At 33.4% G+C, this 26,303-nt stretch overlaps 2 protein-coding genes across 2 annotated transcripts in view; one reads left to right on the forward strand and one right to left on the reverse strand.

The window, feature by feature from the left end:
* The window catches only part of LOC137921566 (probable beta-hexosaminidase fdl), a 142,844-nt gene that overhangs the window by 65,963 nt on the left and 50,578 nt on the right, over nt 1–26,303 (forward strand). The window contains exon 3 of the mRNA XM_068764364.1: nt 18,955–19,008. The gene's annotated coding sequence lies outside the window, so the exon portion shown is untranslated. The remainder of the gene's footprint in view (nt 1–18,954; nt 19,009–26,303) is intronic.
* Nucleotides 14,801–26,303, reverse strand: part of LOC137921567 (uncharacterized) — a 33,131-nt gene continuing 21,628 nt past the window's right edge. Inside the window, exons 4-5 of the mRNA XM_068764365.1 lie at nt 15,707–15,793; nt 14,801–15,116 (exon numbers count right to left, since the gene is read on the reverse strand). Coding sequence (XP_068620466.1) covers nt 15,018–15,116; nt 15,707–15,793 — 186 coding nt within the window. The 3' untranslated portion in view covers nt 14,801–15,017. The remainder of the gene's footprint in view (nt 15,117–15,706; nt 15,794–26,303) is intronic.

The raw sequence follows: 26,303 nt of genomic DNA on the forward strand, positions 1-26,303 counted from the left end.
CCATAGATTTCCAATAGAACTGGTAGGAAGAGTCCTCCATCTAGCATCTTTCGACGAACTTCATAAGGTCATCTTATCTTGAGGAATAACCAACGCCGTAAGCGTCCCAGTCTATTGCCGGTCTAAGCTATCCACTACAGAACTTTGAAACCTATTGCGAGATTAACTTGCCGATATACTGGGATATGTCGACTAGTTTCGTTCGTATACAGATTTACTTGTTTTCGACTTAATTTTATAGAGAAATCTCGATCATATCCATGGCTAGATGAGCGGCAGTGAGTTTGCCAATGGAGCCCGAAATGAAAGACCATGTCTTACTTTATGTCATCCTGGTACATTAGATTTTTACTGGTTTATTTTGCTAGAGAAAGTTTAAGTTATAGCTGTTTATAAGCATAATTATGCATGAAATATGAGTACGGTAAATGGTTAAATAATTTGGTTAAACACTAAAGCAAAATTGGTACTGCGTTGTATTTTATTATATAAAATACAATAAGTTTATGTGTAATCATGGCCGCGTCATTTTACTCGCCATGGTGTAAGAATGTAGTAGATACTAGTTTATAGAAACAAGTAGAAATTTATAAATTTCAATTTTTAGTGGAAATATTAAATTTAAACGATAAAAACGTGTCTCCCTAATTGGAGTATTGTGAGAACGGATAGCTACAAATAACATTACGAAACGAACAGGGAGTTGCGGATCTCCAATTCATTTCACAAAAGCCGCAACCGTAACCGCGCGAGAACAATGCCAAACGGGGAATAGAACCAAATCGCAGGAGAGTTCATTCAATTAACTATAAAATATTGTAGATGCGTCATACCTCTTCTAAAAATATTGTCTTCTGACTGTGCATTGCTTTTATGTTTTTATTTATTATCACAGCATCCACTATTCTGTACTGTTCGCTATACCTTAACAAGTATTTTAACCTTACAACGCTACACACGATTCCGTAATACATTATACTACGTAGCACATGAATTGATTGTCTGAAGTGGCGGTGAGCGGAGTACATTGCTCGTGTAATCGACTTCTGTTGGAGCCGAAAGGTTTTCAAGTGGCGACCACGCGACCTGACGTACATAGGCCCCCCACTAGACCCGATGTAGTACATTGACAGGTAGTAGATGGAAAGGGCTAGTATGATGATGATGGATAAGATGATGCAATCCGTTCCATTTAGGAAAATTCACACGTCGCATCCTTCGGAAATCGAGTCTCGTTGTATGGTATGACGACAATAGCACAGAACTTAATTAAACTACTTCATACCTAGATCACACACTGCCTTCACCGACCAGGACGGTCTACTAGATATTCGCGATGTCGCCACGTATTGTCTGCGCGTAACGTTGTCCGAAAGGGTAGTTTAACAATTATCCTTGAGTTTGTTTTTTTTTTTCAGGTCAAATGTTTTACAGAATGTAATGATGCCTATATTTTTCCAAAGAGTTTACCGTTAAAACAAATAGTTTACATATAAGCTAATGCTATGTATAGTTATTATTATTCTAAAAAAAATTCATTGTTACCTACATACATCATTTTTTATTATTTCATTATATAATTTAATACATATAAGAATCAAAATAAGGCCTTATAGTGATGCTTATTCAGACAAGTAATTAATAATTTAACGATGCATAAAAATGAAAGTTACCATACGAAGCTTTGTAAAAAATTATATGTTGCCTTTCACCGACAGAACATATCTTAATTGAGTTACATTTCGATTAAATAGCCAAAGTGCAAAGCTCTGTAGCAAACATGTTTGCTCGTTGCAACTAAATCGCATTACGTGCGCCATTTTCTGCTCATCGGTTTGCTTGAATTACGAAGTATTTATTTTTATTCTGGGTTCAGTAAAATGTGGACATACACGTAGTGTCGTTTGCTACTTCGTTGAAATAATATGCACGAACTTAAAACAAAATACTATGTTTGTTTTCGGATGAGTTTGATCGAACGGTGATAAGTAACATTTTATTTCGGTTACGGGAAACCGTTAATAGAAAAATTAGAGCGCTAAAGGTATATCTTCTGTCTCATGTTAGGTGCCAAGCGCAAATGTTTTATCAACAATTATACAGGTTGATTGGCTTAAGGTTTTAATTAGTAATTTTTTTTGTGTGACGTTAGTGCCGGTAATCAAATATCATTATTATAACTATGAAGTAGTTTGTTAGCTTTGCAAATTGATGTCTCGACGATCAGACCAGATTTCAGTTTGTTGATTCCTGAATTCTTTATCATTAAAGTTACAGGTATAAGAAAATGAAATATCTATTCTTAATTTTTAGACTGAGCCTCTTGCAGAGTTCACCACCATAACCGATCTTTCGCGATTGAATTGTAATCTTGTACATTCAATACATGAGGAAAAACATAAAGTGTACACAATCAGATGACGTTTATCTGTACATTTCATAATATTTACATAAATAAAAATGAAACTCGAAGTTGGCTATTTCTTTTTTAATATTTTCGTTCATGTACGAAGGAGGTCATCTATTTATTTTTATGTATATTTTTTACTTAATTCGATCGCAGCAGGCCAATGAGTGTGATCAGTATAAAGTCTGTTAACTAGATATTAATAAATTATGCGTTATTAATTGTTTAGAAGGAGTACAACTAAACTAACACTATAGGTGAAGACTGTAATAAAAAAAACTAGTTTGTTTTGTCTCGCACCAGCTTACGTATGTTGAACTACATATTTATATATTCGCTTTTGCTTTCCCAGCGAATATTCACACCCTCGCATAGCCATTTTTCTTTGTTACCCAACGTATTTTCTTGTTCTTCATTCCGTATCTTTTTTCCGTTTCAAAATTTCGACAATAAGAAGACATACGTTTACGGAGAAATAAACAGGCGGGTAAGACATGTGAGTGAGATAATTTCCGAAAACTTTTTAAGATTTCAAATTAAGAATGTTTGTTAATTGCAATAGACTTTGCTACTTCTGTCCCCACATAAATGAATATAACAGTAAACCATGTATTAAGACGCAGTCAATATGTAGTTATATGTCGTTCCAAATCCTCAACCACTAAATCTAATATTTTTTTATGTACATTATATTTTTAAAAAAAAAAAAAAGAAAACAGAGTTTGTATAAAATTACTTGTTCGATATTTGAAATCAGACTCTATTAAAAAATTAGCTATTCCATAGATAATAAATAATGTAATAATATTGTCAGAAAAGGTATTTTTATAGTCCTGATTACTACAAATCAAATATTGTCTATAATCTGTTCCTGTATGGTTTTTACTGTCAGATGCTAGTGGCTTGTCGCACTCTAATAAAAAAAACAATTAGTGTAACATATTTTAGAGTGATCACTTTATACACGGTCGTTCGATGCAGGACTAATAAACTGTGCAATGATTTCATTTAAAGGATACGATTTTATAGAAATGTATTTACTAATGCATTTCATTAAGTTAATGCGTCGAATGTTCATATGCGTGTTCGTTCGTATTTAACAAAACACGTTTTATTCCATTCAAGCATGCACCGGTGTGTTTATTACTAAGGGTTGTTGCTCCCAGAAAAAAATGATACTTTGAATATACAGGGTGGTGATAGGTATAAAAGCTTTTTGCTGTCAATTAATATATGCTACACCCTGTACAAAAATCAACTGTTTCAGAAATGTTAAACATAATTTTTTTAAGTTTACTATCTGTCTCTGCAGACTTTATATAGAAGTTATTAGTCTAACGTATTCCAAATATTAAAAGATGAATGTCACATTTTTCAGAGAGAGTGATTAAAAATAGATGTTAAATAGGCATTAGATATTTTTTTTATTGAACAAATGCGCTGTACATTCATTCTAAAGCTTTATACAATAAAACGTATAACCAACCAATTTCTAAACCTTGTAATGCTCATTCATTGCAATAATAGTTTACTAGGTAATATAATATTAGGTATTGCACTATCACAGCGAATATGACTGTAGTGCCATTAGTTTATAAATATGCAATACTAAAATCGATCTAAAACTAAACGTTCCTTATTGTGTGCACTTGGGGCCGCCTTCACTTCATTTATTATAATATATTACAATTAAGTAAAATTTGCCAGAATGCTTTAATTTTTATATAAGTGCCACTGTAGTGTGTTGTGACCTAATACTTAATATTTTATTTTGAAATTTACAATGGTTAGAGTTTCTATAATGTAAACATTAACAAGTTCAACGCCAGGGTTGATTTCTGCCATCTGAGATATTGTTAGAGTCGTCGGAAGACGTTGTATGTTGTTTACAACCGATACCATACGAGATGATCTATAGAGAAGGCCTATGTACAGTCTGAACTGCCTATGGCTAAAATGATGATGATGACCATTTGACGCGAGGGAGCCCGAAGCTGCGCAGTGAAACGAATCGAGGCGGAGGGCCGCTTTAAGCCTCTGCTATTTGAATACATTTCCTTTAAGTTGTGATGTATGGGTGATAATGAAATGACCATTAGACGCGAACGAAAAAAAAATAAGCGCTGTCTTCTTTGAGTTAAATTTAAACTGGTAAAAATTTTGTCAATTTTTTTTATTTACTAGTGAGCAAGGGTAGTACACGATGGAATGTTCGTGGAAAGTTTTAATCGCATGCATAAACTGGAAAGGCGTCTTTTCCATTATTTCTTTAAAAAATACTGATGCGAATAAAAAGTATGACATAAGAAGCGAATTGTAGGACGCCGCCACTCAGAATCTCGAACTTACTCCGGCGAGATCCCGTCGAGAGGCTCGAGTAGGGGAACAATGCTGAGCTCCAGCGCGAAGCACCTTTCAATACTTACGATGGCTTTGTTTCAAGTAACACAAAATCACGATATCACTTGCTTCTACAGATGCGTTAGTAATTCTGATTGGGTATACAAAAATTTTTTACTTAACTTCAAATCGTCAGGATAACTGCTATAATACACGGACAGCTGGTACAGTAAGTAGATGAACGCAGGCTGTTTTCCTCGGTTCCTGTTACAAATCAACGTGAAAGGTTAATATGCACTAGCGAACGTTAACGATTTAAACATAAGCTTTGAATTTCTAACTGCCGGTAAAGGCCGCGTGGTTAGACCGAATATATATATATATATGCCGGATACGGGCAGCGCAAGATCGATCATCGTGGCGATCCTTGGGGGAGGCCTATGCCTGGCATTGAGTGCCTATCAGTTGAAAAGAATAAGGAAAAGGATTCATTAGATTTGTCCTTTCAATGTTTTTATCACTATTGCAATGCAGAATAAATAAATAAATGTACAAATTTCAGCTTCCATTTCCAGCTCGAAAATGTGATTTGTCGCGTAACCGCAACTATGTCACGCGATAAGCGTAACTCGGTATTCTTTAAGCATCCACTCCATATTTGAAAATAAATTAAATTTAAAATGGTTCACATTTTTATTTTAATAAAACATTAAAATTAAAAAAGAAACGTTTTTGTGGCAGACATTGAAAATTAAATAGATATTGAAATTTTATTAGTGACAGAACTTAAGGAGTGACTATGTATATGTTACGTTAGTGATACATATAAACTTATTCGTAGACCACCATACGACCTTAGATTCATGTTTTAAATCAGAGGTTCTCAAACTTTTTTACTCATAGACCACTTTCAAAATTTAGCAGGTTCCGGTATAGATGTGCAAGTATTTAAAAGTAAATTATATTTTTTGTTGACTTTAACTTTAGAATTGTGAACCCCCATTTTTGTCACGCCTCGAAATCCTGATGGTTCCTTTTGAAAGTAAGATTTTAAATGGTTTTGCTTGCATTGTTCCACGTTCGCCTAACAAGTATAAAATTAGCAATCACATGTGATACTATCCGGAGGGAAGCAAAATTAAATTTAATTAAATAATTACCGCAAAGCGCTACAATATACCGCAACTTGAGACACCGAGCGGTAATTTATGTAGCCATTTAAAAACGTTTCGCACGTTCCTAGACATTAAAATGGACCACTTAATGGTGAGTGCGTTGAATGTAAAACAGTTCTAACGGTTTCTTGAGATCTCCGCCAGTGTGCTCTTAAAGCTACTTCAGGACCGCGTAAATATTAAATTTTATTTTAGCTTTAATCGTGAAAGAATTTCAAGACATGTTTTCTTATGAAACATAATCACGTTTAACGAATTATATCAACAAAACTTGTTATGAAAAATAATTAAATTTCAACTAATGTATAATTATCACCGTTTCAACCGTAACACGTTGACTGCTGGACATCCTTCTAAGATTTCCAAAAAGTTCGGTTGTAACCGACCTATATCCAGCGTCTTCCGACGACCGCGAAAAATCGCGTAAACGCCTTATGGCTGCCCTTACCGGTAGCCAGTCCACTGCAACTTTAACTTACCTTAGACTGGGAAAATTGTAGAATGAAAGAAACAGTACGACAGATAAGATGATATATGAAAGAGAACAATGATAATAATAAAAAATATGAATAAATTACTAGAATTAAAAAGTCCCTGTCCCACACGAGATAGGGGAACGAGAGGTCCCCAACAGCGGGGACCATATAAAAAAAATAAAAACTTTAACTTATCAATTCGCTGGGCTATATCTATAACTTGCGTTCGTCTACAAATCTCATTCTTCCTTATTCGATCTAGTAGAGAAGTCCCGAGCAGAGCCATTGCATAAAACGTATTTTAATAGTAATAATAATTAACTACCATGAAACATTGATGTAGTTAACCATAACAAGGAAGAAAACCTTTGACATGGTTTATTATAACTTGTCCTACATAATTAAACTATTCATAAATAATTTACGTTCTTTAGTCGTGTCTACTATATTCCTGTGTAATTAACTGAATAAAGTATCCATGTATACAGGAACATAAAAAATAAACGAAGTAATTGCATTCACGTGCAGTATCATTGACAGTAGATTGCGTGCTCGACAGTACAAATCAATAGTGCTACAAGTTCTTTGAAACCTGAGTCGGCGTTAACGGGTAAAAAAACGTTGAAACAAGCTTCCACCGGACCGATGACTTTACTGTTAACGGCTACATCGCTAATGATTATCAGGAGGGATAATATTAACTTTTGAATTTTATAATATTTCTTTAACATTCTCCCCACTTCCCGTAGCAGGTCATGTTGACATTAAAAACAGAGGTCGCTGTTGCAAATCTCATAACATTTCGTAAGAGCAGTTCATTGAACAATTAGGACATTTGACATTCTAGTGCTGAGTAAATTTACTAAGCTCTGTGAGGGCTCGAGACGAAACTAAATTGAATTCTGTAAGCTTCATTTCCCTTGTGTATGTTAGATATTATATTTTGTACGGTAGACTTATCTAATTCGAATTCTAGGATTCAACGACTCTTGTTGAACGAATGGAAAAGCAGAAGTTTATATAATATTATTAATTAATAAGGTCTCAGCATTTCATAGCTTCACCGCTGGGGTCGGTGCCCCAGGCCTACTGCAATGCATTGGCGGTCATCTTCACCGACCAGACTTTCCCTACCTAATCATAATAATTTACTGTTTATACAAGGAAATCCCCTAAAAAAGATGATATGAAACGCAATTAAATCATGGAAAAAATTGTCCAATAGCTTATCACATGACAGCTGACACTGTCCTTTAGTATCTGTCTACAGACTCGTCACTTATTTATGTAGTAAAATTGTAGTACTAATGAACTGACTTGAATTTACTGTATGTATATCTTAAAGCGACTAATAAATCGCGATACTCAAGTATTTGAAATTTAAAATTCCGTGTACGATGCGTTGCTTAAATGATGGATGTCAAATATTTAATGGAATCAGGCGTTACCTTGCGGAAGTCTATCCTGAGTAAGAAAAAGACCAATATTATTATGCCACCGTCAAATCACTCAAGACGTGTTTCACCCTTCCACGGGGCATCTTCAGGAATTATGTTACACCGATTAGTGCCAAACACAGAGTCAATCGCGTGTTGAGTGATTTGACGGTGGCAGTTGTGTAATTCGCATTGTTTGCCACATACGCATTTATCAGCGGGCTGGCGGGCGGTGCACTATGTTGCACGACTCCCACTGCATGTGCGGAAGTGGCTAAATATTAGTCTTTTTCTTACTGATAGATGTCATTTCGGGACGTCCTGCTTATTTTGTAATGTTAACGACTAATAAAAGTAATATATATTAATATTTGTCACGAAATTAGAAGCTCAAAAATCCAACATAATGAGGAAAACATCAGGCGATACAAGGCCGCCTCATCAAGACATGGATATATAGACATAGGCATCAAGTTTGATCGTGTTCATGGTCTTCCTAATGATATTTAAAAAAAAACTGAGCACTTTTGAAGACTGCTATAGGGAAAGAATGAAGTAAAAAAAAATTATGCAGCACATTTATGTTACAGCCAATTGATTCATAATTTAAAATCTTGTTACTAAATTTGAAATGAACGCCATAAAGCTGTTAAATGTCAAATGCTCGTTATATCACAGGAGCTCACTAACTTTTAGCGCGCTAGGATGTAATTTGTTCGTTAAACGGTCGATGATGACGTTAATTTTGCCACTGCACAATAGTAAGATTTGCAGCTTCTTCGTGTTGACAAATTAATGACTCGAGTCCCACTTAAAGCGTAAAATTAAGGCGCATTGCGTCTAAGTGAATTTTCACGTAATTAATGTGTAAAAACTCTGTTAAGACTTTAAAGTGTAATATTAATTGCCTCTTTTTTTAATTTGTAAACAAGCTTAAATGATCCTAGTCATGTAACAAATGAGTTTTCCTGAAAATGTTCTATGAATCACCAGAACTACACAGTAACTGGACGCCTCTTTTTAACATTCAAGCACGTAGGGGATTCTTATAGGCAAAAAAATCCACTAAACTGATTAAAAAACGATACTTGTTTCTCACAGAGTAGCAAAATATATCAAAACACAGATATCCAGATGTAAAAACATTTGACATTCGCAAAAAAAATTGTTTTGTAATGTAAACAACGAAAACATATTTTGTACACGAAACTATTACTAGTAAAATATCATGACATCATTACTAAAGTATTAGAGGGTAGGAAATAATTTTTTTTAAATATATAGTGAAATGTTGACTTCGAAATAGGTTTTATTTATTAGTTGTTTCTATTGATCTGCGACATGCCAATACTTTTGTCAGAACGAATTCTGTTGAGTATAATAGTATTGTAATACAATTAACTGACAATATTCTCACACACAAAACGCTCATCATTGAGGCCCCGTACAAGTTGCTTTAAAATAAAAGAAACCTCGACGTGACGACGATCCTCTTCGTTCAATGCCTGCGCCTCTCGATGTCTTGTAAGTGGCGTTCAAGATTCCGAGTGGCTGCGTCCTACACTTCGTTCATTGTTTCTGGGTTTCTTCGCTGGATAATCGAATTGAAGTTAAATGAAACAAAAACTGACCTTTTCTCGACATAGTCGGCAAGTTGTTTGGTTTCATCGGTGATCCTGAGATAAACCGACGACGTCAAGAAAACAACCAGAATTTGGTAGAAGATGGTTAGCCTTCTACTGTTTGAAGTCCTCTGCAGACAGTAGAAGACTTTATGGAAGGCTTGTGTCCAGCAATCGATAAAAATAAGTAAACTGGTGGTGGTGAATAGAATGATAGTATCTCTCTGTATCTGTGATCATTATCTTAATACTGTGTTCGTAGGCATCAAAACAATTTCTTTTTCTGCTAAATATTAGTAAACTATATTATATTTGATGAACTAAGTAAAAATTATTTACTATTTCATGTTAGACATTAGACTGCTAGCTTAAATGGAACACTGCTCCGAATTTCGTACTTGAAGGAAGCTCTTGGATTACTTATTGATATAAATAAAATATTAGCAATTTTTTACAAGCAAACAATTAGCTGGAAGAAAAGCACGAAGATGAAAATACCACGTTTTATTGTCAAAGAGTAAGTTTCGTTTCAGAGCTATCGCCCTATCAAATAACAGATAGTTTTATTACAATGTATAAATGCACTTCGTGAATGTTATTACTAATGTAGACACTCCTAAAGACAGACATTTTCTGCTTACAACCAAATATTTTTCTAATAAATTGACAGCAAAAAAAAGAATCTAACAAGAAGAAAAGAAATAATTTCAATTCTTAACAATTATACTAAAATAAACAAGATGGCTGGATTGCGAATCGAACGTTAAAACCACTGAGCAAATTACCGCTTTGTAAATTTCGACAATTGGATTAAACTGTTATTTTATTCATATTCAAGACTCGTAACCTCAGAAATGTTCAAATCTGAATCAATGACCTGCAACCCCGAGAAGTAATGAGTCGCTTTATTAAATCGAGTACACGATTTATTTGCGATTAATTGGGTTGTGCTTCTCTTCTGTTTGATGTTTCATTATGTATTCAAATTAATTTATTAATCCTGACTTTATAAAATATACTCTTCATGATCGGTAATGGCAAATAGAAAAAAATAAAATTTACACTTGCATAAGCAAACTAGTCAGCTCTTTTTAAACTACTATACATTCATATAACATCTTGTTATTCATTTGGTTAGATGGTTTTTACGCTTTTAGCCATTATACCAACCAAATGCGTTTAAAGAAAGCGACAACACAGGTAATGATGACGTGATGATAAACCTTATCATCACAAGAAGGACGTCCACTGTAGAACATTGATTGCAGCATATAGAGTAGAAATTCCTGAATTGTCGTTAGGAAACATGTTTACAAAGTTTGTGTATCTTTGTCATCCATAATTAACCGCCACTGCTCGGGTCTTCACAGAATGTTAAAGGAAACCAGAAACAAAATTTAAGTATAATTTTAACAAAAATACAAAAAAATTATGACATCAGTTCATCTAGTAATAGAATAGGAGGCTTATTTCAGAAATAGAAACTAAGTTGGTAATAATTGCTATCCATTCATGATTGAAAATTCAAGTCACGATTAAAAAAGATTATAAAGTCAAGTTTACAGTAACTAGTTGAAGGCATGCTTTTGGACGTAATAATTAATTAGGAACAATTTGGTTGGTGAGGCTTGCGTGGCAGGGCTACACAACATTACATGTTGTAAACAATTTCGTGAAAAGTTATTCACGAATTAAAGTTTTGCTAAGTAATATCAAAACTACTCGTAATGATTTCAATTTAGGCAGAAATAAACAGAGTTTTGGCTCATATAAACATTACCGGCCCTTTCATATCTAAAGTGTCGGCAACAATGGGCATTGTTTTGACACGCCGCCGGCGGCAAAGCGGCAGGTCGAGCCGGGCACGCAGATCGTTCGCAAGTAACGTAAGCCGGTCGTATCCGCACCTGACTTAACGAACTTTGCTCCAATTACTGCCCGCTTTAGCACTTCCTCGCCCGGATTCACGCCTTTACACTCGATAAAGGAACCTCGCTCGAGCCTTCCAAATAGTTTAGGAGACCATATATTGCTTCACTTTGAGCAAACCTACCCTCAGTGATACTGCTAATAACTAGCTTGACTTTAGATCCACTTTGTTTGTAAATTATTAACTCTGCATTATAACGTGTTTTGTTGCAGTATAAGTTGCCTGATAACCTTTACCACCTATTTGTAGGTCCTTAAAGAAAGCTGTATGTAAGGTCATCCAAAAGCCGAGTATAAGTAATGCTGTTCTAACTGTCGTAGCGGTATAACGCTCTCCGGACAACTAACGATTTATCAGTTAGAAGTTGAAGTGATCAGATTTTTTATATGTAACAATTAGGATTCGTTAACTTGAAATTAATAAAAATGATTAATTGTGCATCGCCAGTTAATCTACGCATTCTTTGTAAACATGATAATGGATAGAGCAAAGAACAGTAAATCGAACAAAAAGCCTACATATATAACAATTGTATCAGTACATTTGTCTACTTATATTGCTTGTGAATTTAATTTGCTTTTGAAAACGTAAACACAACCCTTTATAAAAATGTTGCAGCAAATATTAAAATTAATGCAAACGTTAATGGTAGATGCGCATCATCTTCACTTAAATTCTGTACAGCAAAATATTATTCTTATTGAAATAAAAAGCATAACAAAAATAAAAAAAAATAAAGATTAAAATAAAGGAAACACATACGCTAGATGCGCAAGAAACAGTTTTTTTTTCTGAAATTTGTCGTTCGTTCACAAAGGAGTGAATGTATAGCTCATTTGCTTCCAATAAAAGTTACTGTCAGAAGTTATTGGCCTTTCGCATTCCGATAGAAAAAAAAATTAATGCAAAATATTTAACAAGTATCAAATCTTTAAACCTTATTACTGACAAATGGGACATCGATTATATCTTGACGAAGCGGTCGGTGCCAACTGTTGTATATTTGTTGAAACAATTTGGAAGAAGGACATAATAAAAACCGTAATTCAACACATCAATTTCATTTATTCATTTACAATATTCATCTTAGTCTAATCATAAGAATGTTTAGTTTAATTTATTTTAGTTCCCTACGTCGTGGTTTATAATACTAGAATGGTTTCACGCGTGTACGGTTTTATAATTAATACACCGATTAACTTTACCAAAGCATTTATTTTATTTTATTATCCTTTGTATAGTGATATAAAATTATTTAGTCTATTAATTACGTGTTACATTAGCAATATTTTTATCGATACTAAGTGATAAGCTTTTAACATTACGCGGGTGTGTTAAATGAAAACCAAATCTGTAGAAAAATTAGTTATATATAAGTAACAACACATGTTACTAAAACTACAATTGCTGGTAGTTTGGTAAAAAATATGATTTTCGTATAAAAATATGTAGTTTAATTTTTTTTCGGCGGCGTTGTACAAGGTTTCGATACATAATTTTTTAGTGGGGGTATTTTAATATTGTGGTTATTACTTCACATAGGTTTATATGGTGATTGTGAATGTATACCTTATTCGTAAGTCTATCTGAAATAAATTGAATAAATAACAACCAAGTACAATGAAAATAATAGTTGTTTTTTTTTAATTTAAATTACTATTTAATAGAACATCGATAAAATTGTATGAATTGTTAAAATAATTATCATCTTGTTTTGAAATTATAAGTCATCAATAAACTAAATTTAAGCCACGAAGTACCCGTGATTAAAGTAAAAGGCGTTACAAAAGACTAAAAATTATGTAACTGAATTATCATGTGATTGATTTAAGAAGTTTATTAAACAAAAACTTAAAAAAACCTCGTCTGAGTTTGTAGTGAGCTCTTGTTCAAGGCACTTTTTGAACCCGCGTATCTTTAAGTTGACGTTTACCGTTATAGAAAATTTTATCGAACTTTATTTTCTATCCAATTGGGCTCTTCTGACATTTTTCTTATAACGAACACAAATGGTCACTTTAAATGATCATAAGCCGAAAATAATATAAAAAATAAAAAAGGAGTGTGCTTTATCCTAATATCGGGAACATACATATGCTTACGTATAAATTCAATTAATATTTCGTCCTCCGTTTTATGTATTTTCGTGTTCCATTGACTACTACGCATTTACAACGCCATAAAATGAACATAATACAACAGTTAGGTAGCGTCGCGTATTATACATGAAGTGTATCTGGTACCCGCTCATAGTTTTCAATTTATAGAATAACTTTTTGCCTGATACGTTCCTGTTACGGTCATGGTATGATATATGGCACCGGCCAAAATCCTTAAAGCACCCGTCTCCTGTTCCCCGTCCAAATAAATATTGTTAACAAATTATAACACAGGTATACAATTGATAAGAGGAAAATCTTAAGAAAAACAGAAAAAAGTTTGATATTAACATTTGGTTATTAATATTTACAATTATTCTTGGCAAGTATAATGAAATCTTTGAAAAAAGTGACTCGGCAGACTCTGAATTACGAAGTCAGGTCACGGCCTGTAGGGCGTGCACTAGCTGCGAGCCATCACCTGGCCTGACATCGACAAAAAACCGATGATAAATGATAGCAGCTCGGTACGTCGCCAATTGAACTTTTTATTTACGGCGCTGATTCAGTTATATGCCGATTGTGTATGAAGTTTTTAATTCCGTACCTTCATTTTAATGTATGGAACTTTCATAACCTTGCATCTTTATAAACTGTTAACATTAACACATGTTTAGGAATACAAACAAATTATTTTTCTCGTGTATATATAAATAAATTTAACTTCTAGATAATTTTCGCAAGTAATGTTTTTATTAAAATTTTTGTTTGGAGAAGCGAAACCCCACATATGGTAGCTAAGTATCAGCAGAAATCATCAAGTGGTTTTTTTTAAACCAGAAAGTGAGACTATATTTAGGCGATGCCGGTATCATGGTAAGTGACAGATACCGTCCATGACAAAGCCAGCATGGCTGTGACCAAGTAAGTAAGACCAACAGTAAGTTCTCTAAACTTACTGTTTTTATAATGTTAAATTATACCCTTTTTTTAAGGCGAACTCTTTGTCTTTTTAATTGTTATTTAACTTTTTATGTATGTATTAAAGGGATGAAATCATTATGATGTACAGAATTATGATAGACAATTTTTAAATTTTAAGCAAACCTTAACAAATAAGGAACCTTTTTGGAACTGATAAAACAATAATGTTATTTCATGTATTGCTAATTAACAAATATAAAATGATATCGCATTAAGTAATTAACTTCAAATAAAAGTTTTTTTAAAACATTTTTATTTAAATCACTCTTTCAAGTGTTATATTTAAAGTATTTAGATTATGTTTTTCAAATGTAAAGTTAATAATTTTAATGTTAATTAATTAACGTGTGAACTTCAATTGAAACGATTAATAAAAAGCACTTAATGTGATTTGTGTTTTATTTCCTTACATTATTAATATTTCTTACGAAATCCGCAGTAACATATATCACGTCTAACCTAAGTTACATTTATTTAGTCTAAGTACATTGCCGTCGGGAGTGGCACGGGGCGTTTATTACTTGCGACCGATTTGACTACGAAGCATATTATAACTTAGTGTCGCGGAGTAACACGGCCGCTTCGTACGACGGCAGGCCGCTGTCGTGGCGGCCCACGCAGCGCTGGCAAGGCTCTGTTACCACCTCCTGCAAGTCAAATTTCTATCGTCAACATTTATTTAAAGTTTTAAACTTCACGTCATGTGGTGCTATTCGGCAATTCACTTTTAAATTCTGATATACTCTGTCATAGAAATATCGTTCGAAGATACTGGATGCAGGCCGCTTCCAACCTTTGCTTTTAGGAATCTATTGAGATGGACTGCCTATGTTCAGTGGTGGACGTCTTACGGATGATGGAAAGAAGTAAATACTAATGTCAATGGCAATGATAAAGTTATACGACTGTTTATCAATTATACGACTTTTTAATTATAAGAATGACAACGGTGAGGATCTGAATAGAGAGCGGATCTGAAAAGAGGATATATAGAGGAGAGAAGCTCCATGAAGCTGATTGATAAAAAACTAAATTGTGACGCCATGTAATGCAGTAGAGTATATTAATTTATTGAGTCTCATGTAATAAAATGCTCAGTATTACAACAGACCAATTTATCGATATTTTTATTAAATTTGTTATAGACATACAATATTCTTAGGGACGATTTGAAGACAAGAATTGTCGTACTCGTAAGATTGAGCAATAAAAGAAGTATTAAAATATGTGGACCAACCTGCAGAGCGAAACAAGGCTTGTTCTCGGCTGCACCTTCCACGACGGATTCATAAGCCGGCGGCGGCCCCGGGATTTCATCTTGGACCTTTCGACAAGAATGAAATTATAAGTACTTCCTGTGTGTTTTATATAAAAATGAATTGAAAAAATCTATTATATGTAACGTAAAATTGTAAATAGGGCTATGTATGAAAAAAGATTAGCAATTGATGAAAGATAGAACATGTGTAGGACGAAAGGAATACATAAAAGATATTGTGAAGGATGGAATTAAAAACCTGGAGAATTTATTTACCTGAAATGTAACGTCCCTGCCTTATACATGACAGGGGGAAGGAAAGGTCCCCAAAAATGAAAACTTTAAAAAAAAATACTTCCCTAGACATTTCCTTAAACATTTTTTCGTACGTTATGTGAAGCAACGGTCGTGATAAAATAATATTTATGTTATATTATTATAATTATAACATTGGTTTTTATAACACAAACGACCACATATTATATATACACCAAACGTATTTTTAAAAAGGCTATTCCTTAACTAAGACACAAATTTGGTAATTTTATATAATATTCTGTAATTACAGGACATTCCGTAGATACAAATACAATGTAAGTTTTAGAAGTTTGCGTCTTTCAAATGCTATACATTTGCCTCTCTAAAGCTATTACACCTATAACCAAACATCCTGTATATCGTAACTGGCTACCAAACAAGTACTTCTTTATCCATAATTCAAATACCATTAAAAATCCGACCTTTTCATTGAATTAAGCGGACTAATGTTATCTGAGACGTCTGCCTTTTATTGAATTACAATTGACATCCATTGGAATGGCACTGATACGATAAAAGCTTTGTTAAATTCCTGCACTTTTATATTAACCTTTCAATTACATCATTTCTTACTTTCCTTTTTCTTATTCGGGATCTTAACGTAATAACTTTGCGTTATGATCACCACAGCGTTTATTTAAGAGAATAAATTAATTATCAGAGTGCGTTTTCATAGAAATCTGTTTGTTCGTTGGCATTTTTTGGATAAAAGTTGATTCAAGAAGAATATTTTTTAATTTAAATAAAATAATAACGAATGGAAATAATCGTACAGAATATGAACTAAATACTTCAAGATCGTCGATAACACATAGATATAACGCACACGACTAATAATATATTAATCATGTCAAAGTCTTGCTGTTTTATAGACAGCGTCGTTCCTAATTCAAAAAGGTTTAATAACATTTTAATTCTTAATATTTCGCTGACACATCAAAGAGGTTAACAATTCTTTCGAGGAGGTTGCTGCAGTATCTCATTTTGTCTTGTAGATCCTCAAAGAGCCATTAGTTGCTCTTCCTAGTTGCAATGACGCGAAGTCAATATTCCAGATGACGTATTGGTATTCTTAATTATACACAGAAAGCGTAGACACGGCTTAAACAAAATCTAACCACCTTCTAAAATAAGTAAGGATAGATAAAAAAGTAAATAGGTCAAATGTTACAGCAGCACTTACAGTGAGAAAACTTTTCCGGCCTGTATAGAGGACTTATAAAATATTTACAACGAAACTACTAGGGGAACTTTAACACAAAAGGACCTTGAGATAAAGTAATAAAATATTACCATATTTTTGTGAAAAATATTCTGTGTTCGACGCCAAGAATCACACGCCGAACGAAAAGTCGAACTCTCCCAGACGTTTATAGTTTAATTAAAGAAATGCGTAATGGTTGTCTGGAAGTAATCTTGCTTTGCAACAAGACTGCCCTTGGTACTGCATTAACTATTACAGTCGATTTAATTTTATGTCCTGTTGATTTACAATAGAGTAAATAAATAAATTAAGTAAACTGTGACCCACAACCACTGCATGTTTGATAAAAAAAACATGATAGTCGTAAAAGTCTTTTCACTAAGTTGTAAAGAACCAACTTGTACTTAAGTGGCAATCGGCAAGCCATATAGCGCGCAGAATAGGTGGCTGATGGGGCTTTAAGGTCCTGGAGTGGACCACGGACCGACAAGCGCAGCGTAGGACGATAAGGTAGACAGACGACTTTGTTAACGTCGGGAATGTTGTAAAGCTACGTGGGAGGCCTAAGTACTTTTCATCCTAGTGCTAAAGTGATGATCATGATGAAAAGGACTTCTGAATAACGGTTTATTGCCAAAACCTCCGAGAACAAGTATTTCAGATTATGTTGGGTTCTGATTTTAAAAATTAAGTAAATAGCTAGACTGAGAAAGTGAATTATTTTGCAGCAGACATAATAACTATACTGAGTCGCTTGTAAAAGTATAACGTAGGGGTACCTACCTATAGTCAATTGTCAAGAGGAAAACTAATTTCGCTAAGAAAATACAACCTCTGTTAGGGTTCCCTGAAATAATATTGTATAAACCATCGCAGATACATCAAGACAAATTAAGCTACACCAAAAGTAAAATTAAATGTAAATGCGTTGTTTTCTAAGGACGAGCTTTATATGATACATGTTATTACACGAGAAAAGTAAATACCTTTTTCTTCTATTCTATTCTAACGGTTGTTACTTCTTTTGGAAACTGGGAAAATTGAACTGGAGACTTAATTTGTTCGGTAAATGTAGCTTAGATTGATAGCTTTAATATTCTTCTATGTTTAAACCTATAATTATCTCACAGATGTTAAACAACATTTATATCTCCAGATTAATATGACTAATTCAATAGTAAAAATACTATACTTAAAATTTAAAAAATAATCAGCTACAATTTAGTTATATGCTTTTATATTATTTATGAAGTGAAAATGTTTTCAACGTTCAACGGTTCGACGCACTGGAATCCGCATCATGTGAAATAATTGTGAACAGCGGTCTATGCATTTTTATGACAAGTTGTTGTCAAAGCATTTATAGAATATAACATGTTACATACTACTCCATATTATAACATTGTATCCTGTAATGCTTAACACTAAACAAATTTAAACCATAGATACCTTTAATTTATTCAAAATTCTTGATATGTGTAATATTGTCACTGAACTAAACTTAAATTTTCAATAAGTTTTTATAAATTCTTATTTTATGTTTATTCTTCAGTCGTCGTTAAAACATACTACAGAAAAAAATATTGAAAATTATACTATTATTTAAACTTTTTTTTTCTTATTATGAATTACTTAATTATTTTTTTAAATGTTAGGTAATGTTCTATTTCTATTTTGTAACAATGGATTTTTTTCTTTTTTTCAGATGTACAGAAATAAAAGATTGTAGAGAGGACTTATCCAGATTTCAATTGTAATGGTAAGTTCAAAAAATAGCAGGCAAGCCCCGCTATCATAAACGGTCATAAAATATTTTTTCTCTAAAATGTACAGTAATTCCAGATCACAATCATATTTTAGATACTCAAAGTGAAGCTAAATACGGTAAGTTTAGAGAGTTGGCATTTTAAAAGCTACCTGTAGATAGTCATCTGCCGCGACCACAGTCTGGAAAGATTGTCTCAGACGTAGAACTCTTACAATAAATATCGTATCACTGAGCTTCTTATATTGCCAAAATCAAAACCACTACTTCCGACAACTTTACTCCATATATCTTACACTAAGAGTAAACAGATTAATTTTACTAAATACTTTTTTACTATAAACTTGTACATAAATACGATTTTATTTGAATAAATAATTATTTAAAAAGTATGATGTGGAATAATGAGTTTTGTTAAATAAAAGAAACTTAATAATGGTTCAGCGTATGCTAAGTCCGATTATTGCTGCAGACCACTGCGTCCCTTACTAAAAATCAACTAAATCTTGCTTTCTTTTTTAATCATTCTATATTGTGGATCAAGTATCGAAACCAAAACATAACTCGATTTGTTGGTTAGAATTACACTACAGAGCAATGAAATTATATACAAAATACTCTAACGTAGGTATAATGTAAGACTAACAACGGCCAATCAGACAAAAATGTTTCGTGTATAAATCTGGGAATTAAAGAATAACCAACGATTAATGACATGCAAGATACTTAAACGACTTAGAGGAAGTTTGACGATGTGCCGAGATAGAACAATCAGCTCTATTTCTATTCAACAATACAAAATATTCACTTGGGCACATTGTTTACAGCCCGAATGACAAACAATAGCACGCATTAAGGTTTGAAGGACGAAACAACGCGCAGTAATGGATAAGACTTGAAATATGACACCGATGTTGAACAATGAATTATTACCTCGTGGAAAAATGTCCACGTCAATTTGTGTTCGAAATGTCAAGGGGAGACAAAAGACGCCATGGTCGCATTAAATTTGATGGTTATCGAAGTTTGATGCTTCGATCGAGTCAAGTAGAATACAATCGATACGTGATAATTTACATATATATTCGTGAGTTTAATTACTTTCGACATCACCTTATAATAAATTGATCAGCTATTAACCTTATATTCGCCGAACACGTAAGCAATGACATTTAATCTCTTGTGTACCACTGCTTTTATATTGGAACATATATATGTCTCTGTTCATAGTTTTGCTACAAATAGAAATCAATAACTTCGTGGAAAATTCAGGTAGATTACTTAATTATCGCAGAGCGAGAGTGTACTGTGCTACTGCCTATAAGCACAGATTATGCGGTTAATATAAAAACATGAAATGATGAAATCATCATCATCATGGTTTCAGCCGTATGTTAAGCCTACTGTCTACTGCTGGACTTAGTTGTCACCCATAGATTTTCAACAGGATCGGTTGGAAGCGATCTGCAATCAAAATCTTGGTGGACTGATGACTTCGTTGTCGTCGTTAGAAAATAAAATATTTTGTAATTTTATTGTCAAGATATCCTTTGAAATAGTGCAAACAGTATAAATACAATAGACGTAACAACAATAGAATGAAAAAGACTATCTCATAAGTATTTCTATGTTTTCTTTTTCGCCTTTGCTTTAAAAATCGGATTTCTTCACGCAACAGTATTTTACTTCAATAAGGATAGGAAACTTCCGGTGTAGAGAGCTGCACCTGAAGTTCCCTACTCCTAAAAGTATATTTATGTTAGTATATTACCATGAAAACTTTTCTAGTCTTTGAAAACAAATCTCCTATCAAACAAAGTCATTGCTTATGAAGAGTGACTGTATTATAACTACTTATCTCTTTTAATCACCTGAAATTCGACGGAAGTATTTGATTCGTAACGGAATATACCTATCTAGTAACTCGTACCAAAATTACGTTTTACAGTTACGGAGCTGGCCATACAGAATTAATTAGTCAGCGCATTACACGGTACAAGCCTGTAATTAGAACGTTGAACAAATATTTTATCAGGAATAAATAATCGATAGCCAGCACGCGCTGTGAAAGCGGTGGATATCGATTTTATTAATCGAATTGAAGATTAGCACTAGAAGTTATTTCGACTAGCGGTTCGTGTCGAACAGTCATGAATCGTTGAGTACCACAGTAATGACATGGGTTATTGGGAAAATAAAAAAAAATAACTCTTACTCAGTCTGTTTTAATTATACAATGTTATCTTTTGATTAAAAAACTTCTGTTTAATAATAATGTGTGTAATATTTCGCATCTCCTTGTATCAATGTTTTACTTTTGTAATAAATGATAGTGCAGACGGAACAACCAACACGTCTGAACGCTGTCACGATCGGTGCGCGAGTGTCGTAGTCGGGTTGCGCATACACATGTGCATGGGGCGTGGGTAGGAGAAAAAAATCTTACCAATAGCAATTTCACCGTTAGTAGATCTCTTTTGACCGGGGCCAGGCGTATTTGGTCTCGTTATGTATCTAATGCGACAGAAAATGCTAAACAAAACTCTATCTCTGCGATGTTACCGATGTAAATAATAAAATGTCAATTAGCCAACATTGAAATTTCTGACAGAACATTCTAAAAAAAACGAAAAAGTGTTTTATGCCTAAAGCCAAGAATGCATGTTTTAAACATTTTAATACAATATTAATAATTCCAAATCTGTTTTGTTGTATTATTTCCGATATTATATTTTCTCCGTCCGAAAAATATACACAAGTAATAAATACGAACGTTATACGTAAACAAATTTGTGAAACGCGTTTACTTTTTAATAACTTTATGACGAATAGTAGAGCACGGAAAGAAATAATCTTTATATCAATAAAGCATGTCATATTTTTTTAATGACCGATTATAAAAATTTCCTGTTATCCCCACATAAAGTTAGCACTAAATTAAAAGATTTTTAAACACCTAATAAACTACCATGAAACTATCCAACGACTGAAAATTTTATGTGGTAGAATTGTAACTTTTATTAAGCAACTTCCGCCCTATTGAGAGAGTTAAGCTATTAATTCCTTAACTTTTTATTTCGTCTGTTAGCGTTGGTAAAAAAATGGTAGAGCCGCATTCGCTTACCCACACACGAGGGGCGAACTAGACGCGCTCACTCGACTAGTTGTTGGGGCAAGTCGGCCGGGCGGCTCGCCGAGCGGAAACCAATTATCGCAAATGCGATTTTTATTTCGTGCCGGCGAACACCGGTCGTTAAATCTGGCGAATGCGAATCTTTAACCTCGCGAGACCCGCGCTGCCGAGTGCACAGCGGGACCACAGGCAAAATGATCGGTGCTTTCATTTATTTTAATAGAAATCTGAAATATATATTGTGTATTTACAATGTGTAGGTATTCCCTAATACTACAATAATGTACTTTATTACAAATAACAATATAATATAACACAACATTATTAGCAATCTCATTAATTCAACCCGTTTAAACGAAATTTCCTTTAAGATCCTTTCTTCAATACATGATTAAAAGAAATGTGTCCCGTATTACTACTAAGGTATACTTACTAAGGTTAAGTAATTTGATGACGCAAGGGGAAAGTTTGTGTATTGTTTTTTTAAAAACATGTAAAGCAATAAAAAAGTAAGTTTATATAAAAAAGAATATAAAACGTAATATAGATATTGTTGAATGTATTAGTTTAAGAATCTTAATAGCATACGACATTTTGACACTATTATAAATAAATAAACATACCAAATAACTAGTAGTAAAAAATAGAGATGCGGCACTGAATTTATATCCGCCTTATATCATCGTCATATATAAAGCCGCATATGATAAATACTAATCGAACTCATTCAGTAAAGAAAGTCTTTTGTTTTACCACCATGCCAGCCGCAGGTCGTTCGCTGCTGGACATAAGCCTCTTCCGAGACGTGAGGATACCGATATATAGAATAGACTTTACCCTCTCCTTCCTCGGTTGCCGCAAGAGTCGGCTAATAGAGAAATGTTAACGAACGATACGAAGCAGAATTCACGCAAGATGTTTGAATTAAAATACTACGCCTGCCTACCCGCGTGCAAACTGGGGCTAGCATCGGCACATACTTCCTATTTAATTTATTATTCTTAAAAAAACTTAAGTACATTTAACTCAGTATTTTCTTTTAACGACATTTACGTTTTAAAGTTTCAAAATCTATGTTCAACCTGCACCTTAAGAACTAAACTTAATAGAATTACACATTATTGTATTCGAATCCTATTATTAAAAATGCTTTTATTATTATATATTAGTTTTGCAAGTGTAATAAGAGAGTGACTGGAAGTTGCAGAATCGTTTGTTTGAATTAAATAATTCAGGGCCTGGTGAAACAAAATACTTTAATAGTTATTTTAAGGGAAGTAATTTGATTAAAATACCCGCCGTTTAAAGTATTTTTGATTTTTTAATCATCATTCGATTCTTTCGTTATACTCGAAAAGTATACGTGGTTAAAATGTTTGGTCACAGTCGTCTTAACGCTAAGTTGCTTTTGAATTTTATTATAAAAAATACAGATTGAACAAAAAAATTAAGAATTATGAAGTTTTCAATATTTCGAAGACTAACAGCTTTCGTTTCTCGTCCACAAGCGACTTGACTTGCATCAACAATGAGTCTGCTCAGGCGAACCACTTAAACTCTTAAAAACTATGCAAATTTTTAAACAGTTAAGTAGCTGACAGCGACTGCCTCAGCACTGAAGCTTTAATCGTCTTATGAAATTCCTTTAATGTCGAACAACCAACCTGTGGGGCAAGGGAACAGCTTGTCCTCATAGTTTTTAAAAAAGACTGCCTGCACCATACTAAGACAATTCGTGCTACTGCAAAATAAATAAAACCGGTTTCATAGCGATGATTTTATTTATTGATATAATGTCTAAGACAATAAACTACATTACTTACACAAATAAGTTTATTATATTTTTAGAACTTTATCTTGTTTTTTTTATATTTTTGTGCACGCAAAGTGCGAAATTTTAATATGATAATATATCCCAAAATTTTCATTGCATTGATGATTTTTGTTTGAATGCACCCTTTTTTAAGTTTTTTATTGACATTAAATGTTTAGATTTACTGGTTCGTACGGGAAACAAATATTACTGTTTTTACTATTTTTCCGTTTTTTTCTCGTCATAGAAACTTTCACATACTTAAATAAATATATGAAAAAGGACCATTCTCGAGTTTGGGACTAGCTACAGATTTGACTACTCATCATTATTTTTTCATATATATTTACCATACTCTGCCATGTTTTGTTGCGAAACAGTCCAATTAAATAAAACTAAAAGAAGAATTTTTATTTTAATATGAAATTCGAAAATGTACTTGTAATCTATTGCTCTTTTTTTATTCATTATTTTTGCTCTAGCTAAAATAGAGATAGATGATAACATGCGCGATTTCAAGTGTTCACATTTCGATTTCAAATGTATCACATTTTCGAGCCGGCGACGATATCCTCTTTTATTATTTTTTACCCCAAACATGTTTCAAATTTTTATTTATATACTTTTTAAAGGAATGTTTTACTACAATTAGCATTTAATTATGAATAATAAATTATGTTATCCAAAAAGAGGCGTTAAGGTTCTAGAGTGGAACCACGCACCAGACAATCACGCAGTGAAGGACGCCCACTCACGAGGCAGACAGGCGACAATATTTAGGTCGTCAAAAGACGCTGAATGCAAGCCACTTCCAACCAGAACTATTAGAAATCTATGAGGCAGATCTCTGGACATAAGTCCTGAAATTAGGATATATATTAAAAAAAGAAAATTGCTACAATTACGTGCAATTTTCATCATCATGATTTCACCCGTAAGACATCCACTTCACTAGACTTTCCCGATAGATTTCCAATAGTATCGGTTGGTTAAAAAAGCCTTATGACTAATGAATTTTACAATGCTACATATATTGTATACGTATGATTCCATACATTTGATTGACTAATTCCTAATTTTATTCTCTACATCGCAATAATCAGTTAATATCAGGTACATTATCATAGCCTTATAAAAATTGGCGCAAGTTTTGCTTATTCATATCAATATAAAAAGTAAAGGTTATTGTAGCGGCTGTTATGGTCGTACAAGACGTTATTAGAGCAGTGCATATAGCGCGGCACCGCATTAGCATTATCTGCCTTATTACTATTTCATAAGTAAGAGGCCGGCTGTGGATTTCCCCGACGAATAATAATAACCAGTATTTATCGCAGCCCCGCTGTAATTCGCGGGGATGCGTTAGGAAATTAGAAATATTTTATGAATTTTTCATATATCTAATCAATATTAAATCTGTGTGGACTTATTATTTTTTCACAGGTAGTAGCTTTCTTTATCTGCTGTGAAGCCTTTTTGCGTAAATCTTGTGTTCCGTGAATAATTGGTGATTGGATTTGGATTAAAGAATACTCTAAGTCTCATTATTTTCACTGCATTGTAACATAAGGGTGCGCTTAAATGTTAAATGACGTTAAAAAACCCCTCAAAAATAGAAGATATATATAAACATAGATATGAAAAATCCAAAAGCCTTTTTTGAAAGATGGTTTGAATTTTAACCGAAAATATACGAACATTCAGTTTTTTTGTGTGATTTTTACGCGGGAGTTTTCATTTCAATAATACGGATTACGGAAACGAGAGAATAAAAAAGAGACTCCATGGCATTTGAAACCTGTGGTGTATTGATATTCATCGAAATAAGTTTTCAATAGTTCCTACCTTTGAAATTACTTATAAAAGTCAGAAGGAAACAAACCAAATCGGCAAATACTTATTAAAACTTTATGAGGCAAAGAGTCATAAAGCAAATCTTTTGAATTGCGATTGGAGTATAAATGTAAACCCGGTTTTATTCTGCTGTAAACATTTTATTCCGGATGACAGCTGAATATAAATCGGCTCGCTCTAACTTTATGCTTGACTGGCTTTGGAGATGCTTGACATTCCAAATCAATTGGTTGACTATCTAATCCAGGACATATTTTGTTATAATACGCTTAAATTTAAGTTTTTGGATGTTACCATACATGTAAAGCTGGTTGGCAAATTGAATGGCAGAAGGCATGCCATATTATAGCGCGTAAACTTGATAACCGCGGGGCCTTAAGGTAGTGCAGTGGGAACCACAGACCAGTAAGCGCAATGTATGACGTCCACCCACAAGGTAGACCATGGATGCACAGACCGCAACCCGCAGCCTGCAGGGCGAATTATGCC

This window comes from Battus philenor, unplaced genomic scaffold (assembly GCF_028537555.1).
Source record: "Battus philenor isolate CCGP_79_NKW_IND1 unplaced genomic scaffold, ilBatPhil1.0.hap1 SCAF_19, whole genome shotgun sequence".
Lineage (NCBI taxonomy): Eukaryota > Metazoa > Arthropoda > Insecta > Lepidoptera > Papilionidae > Battus > Battus philenor.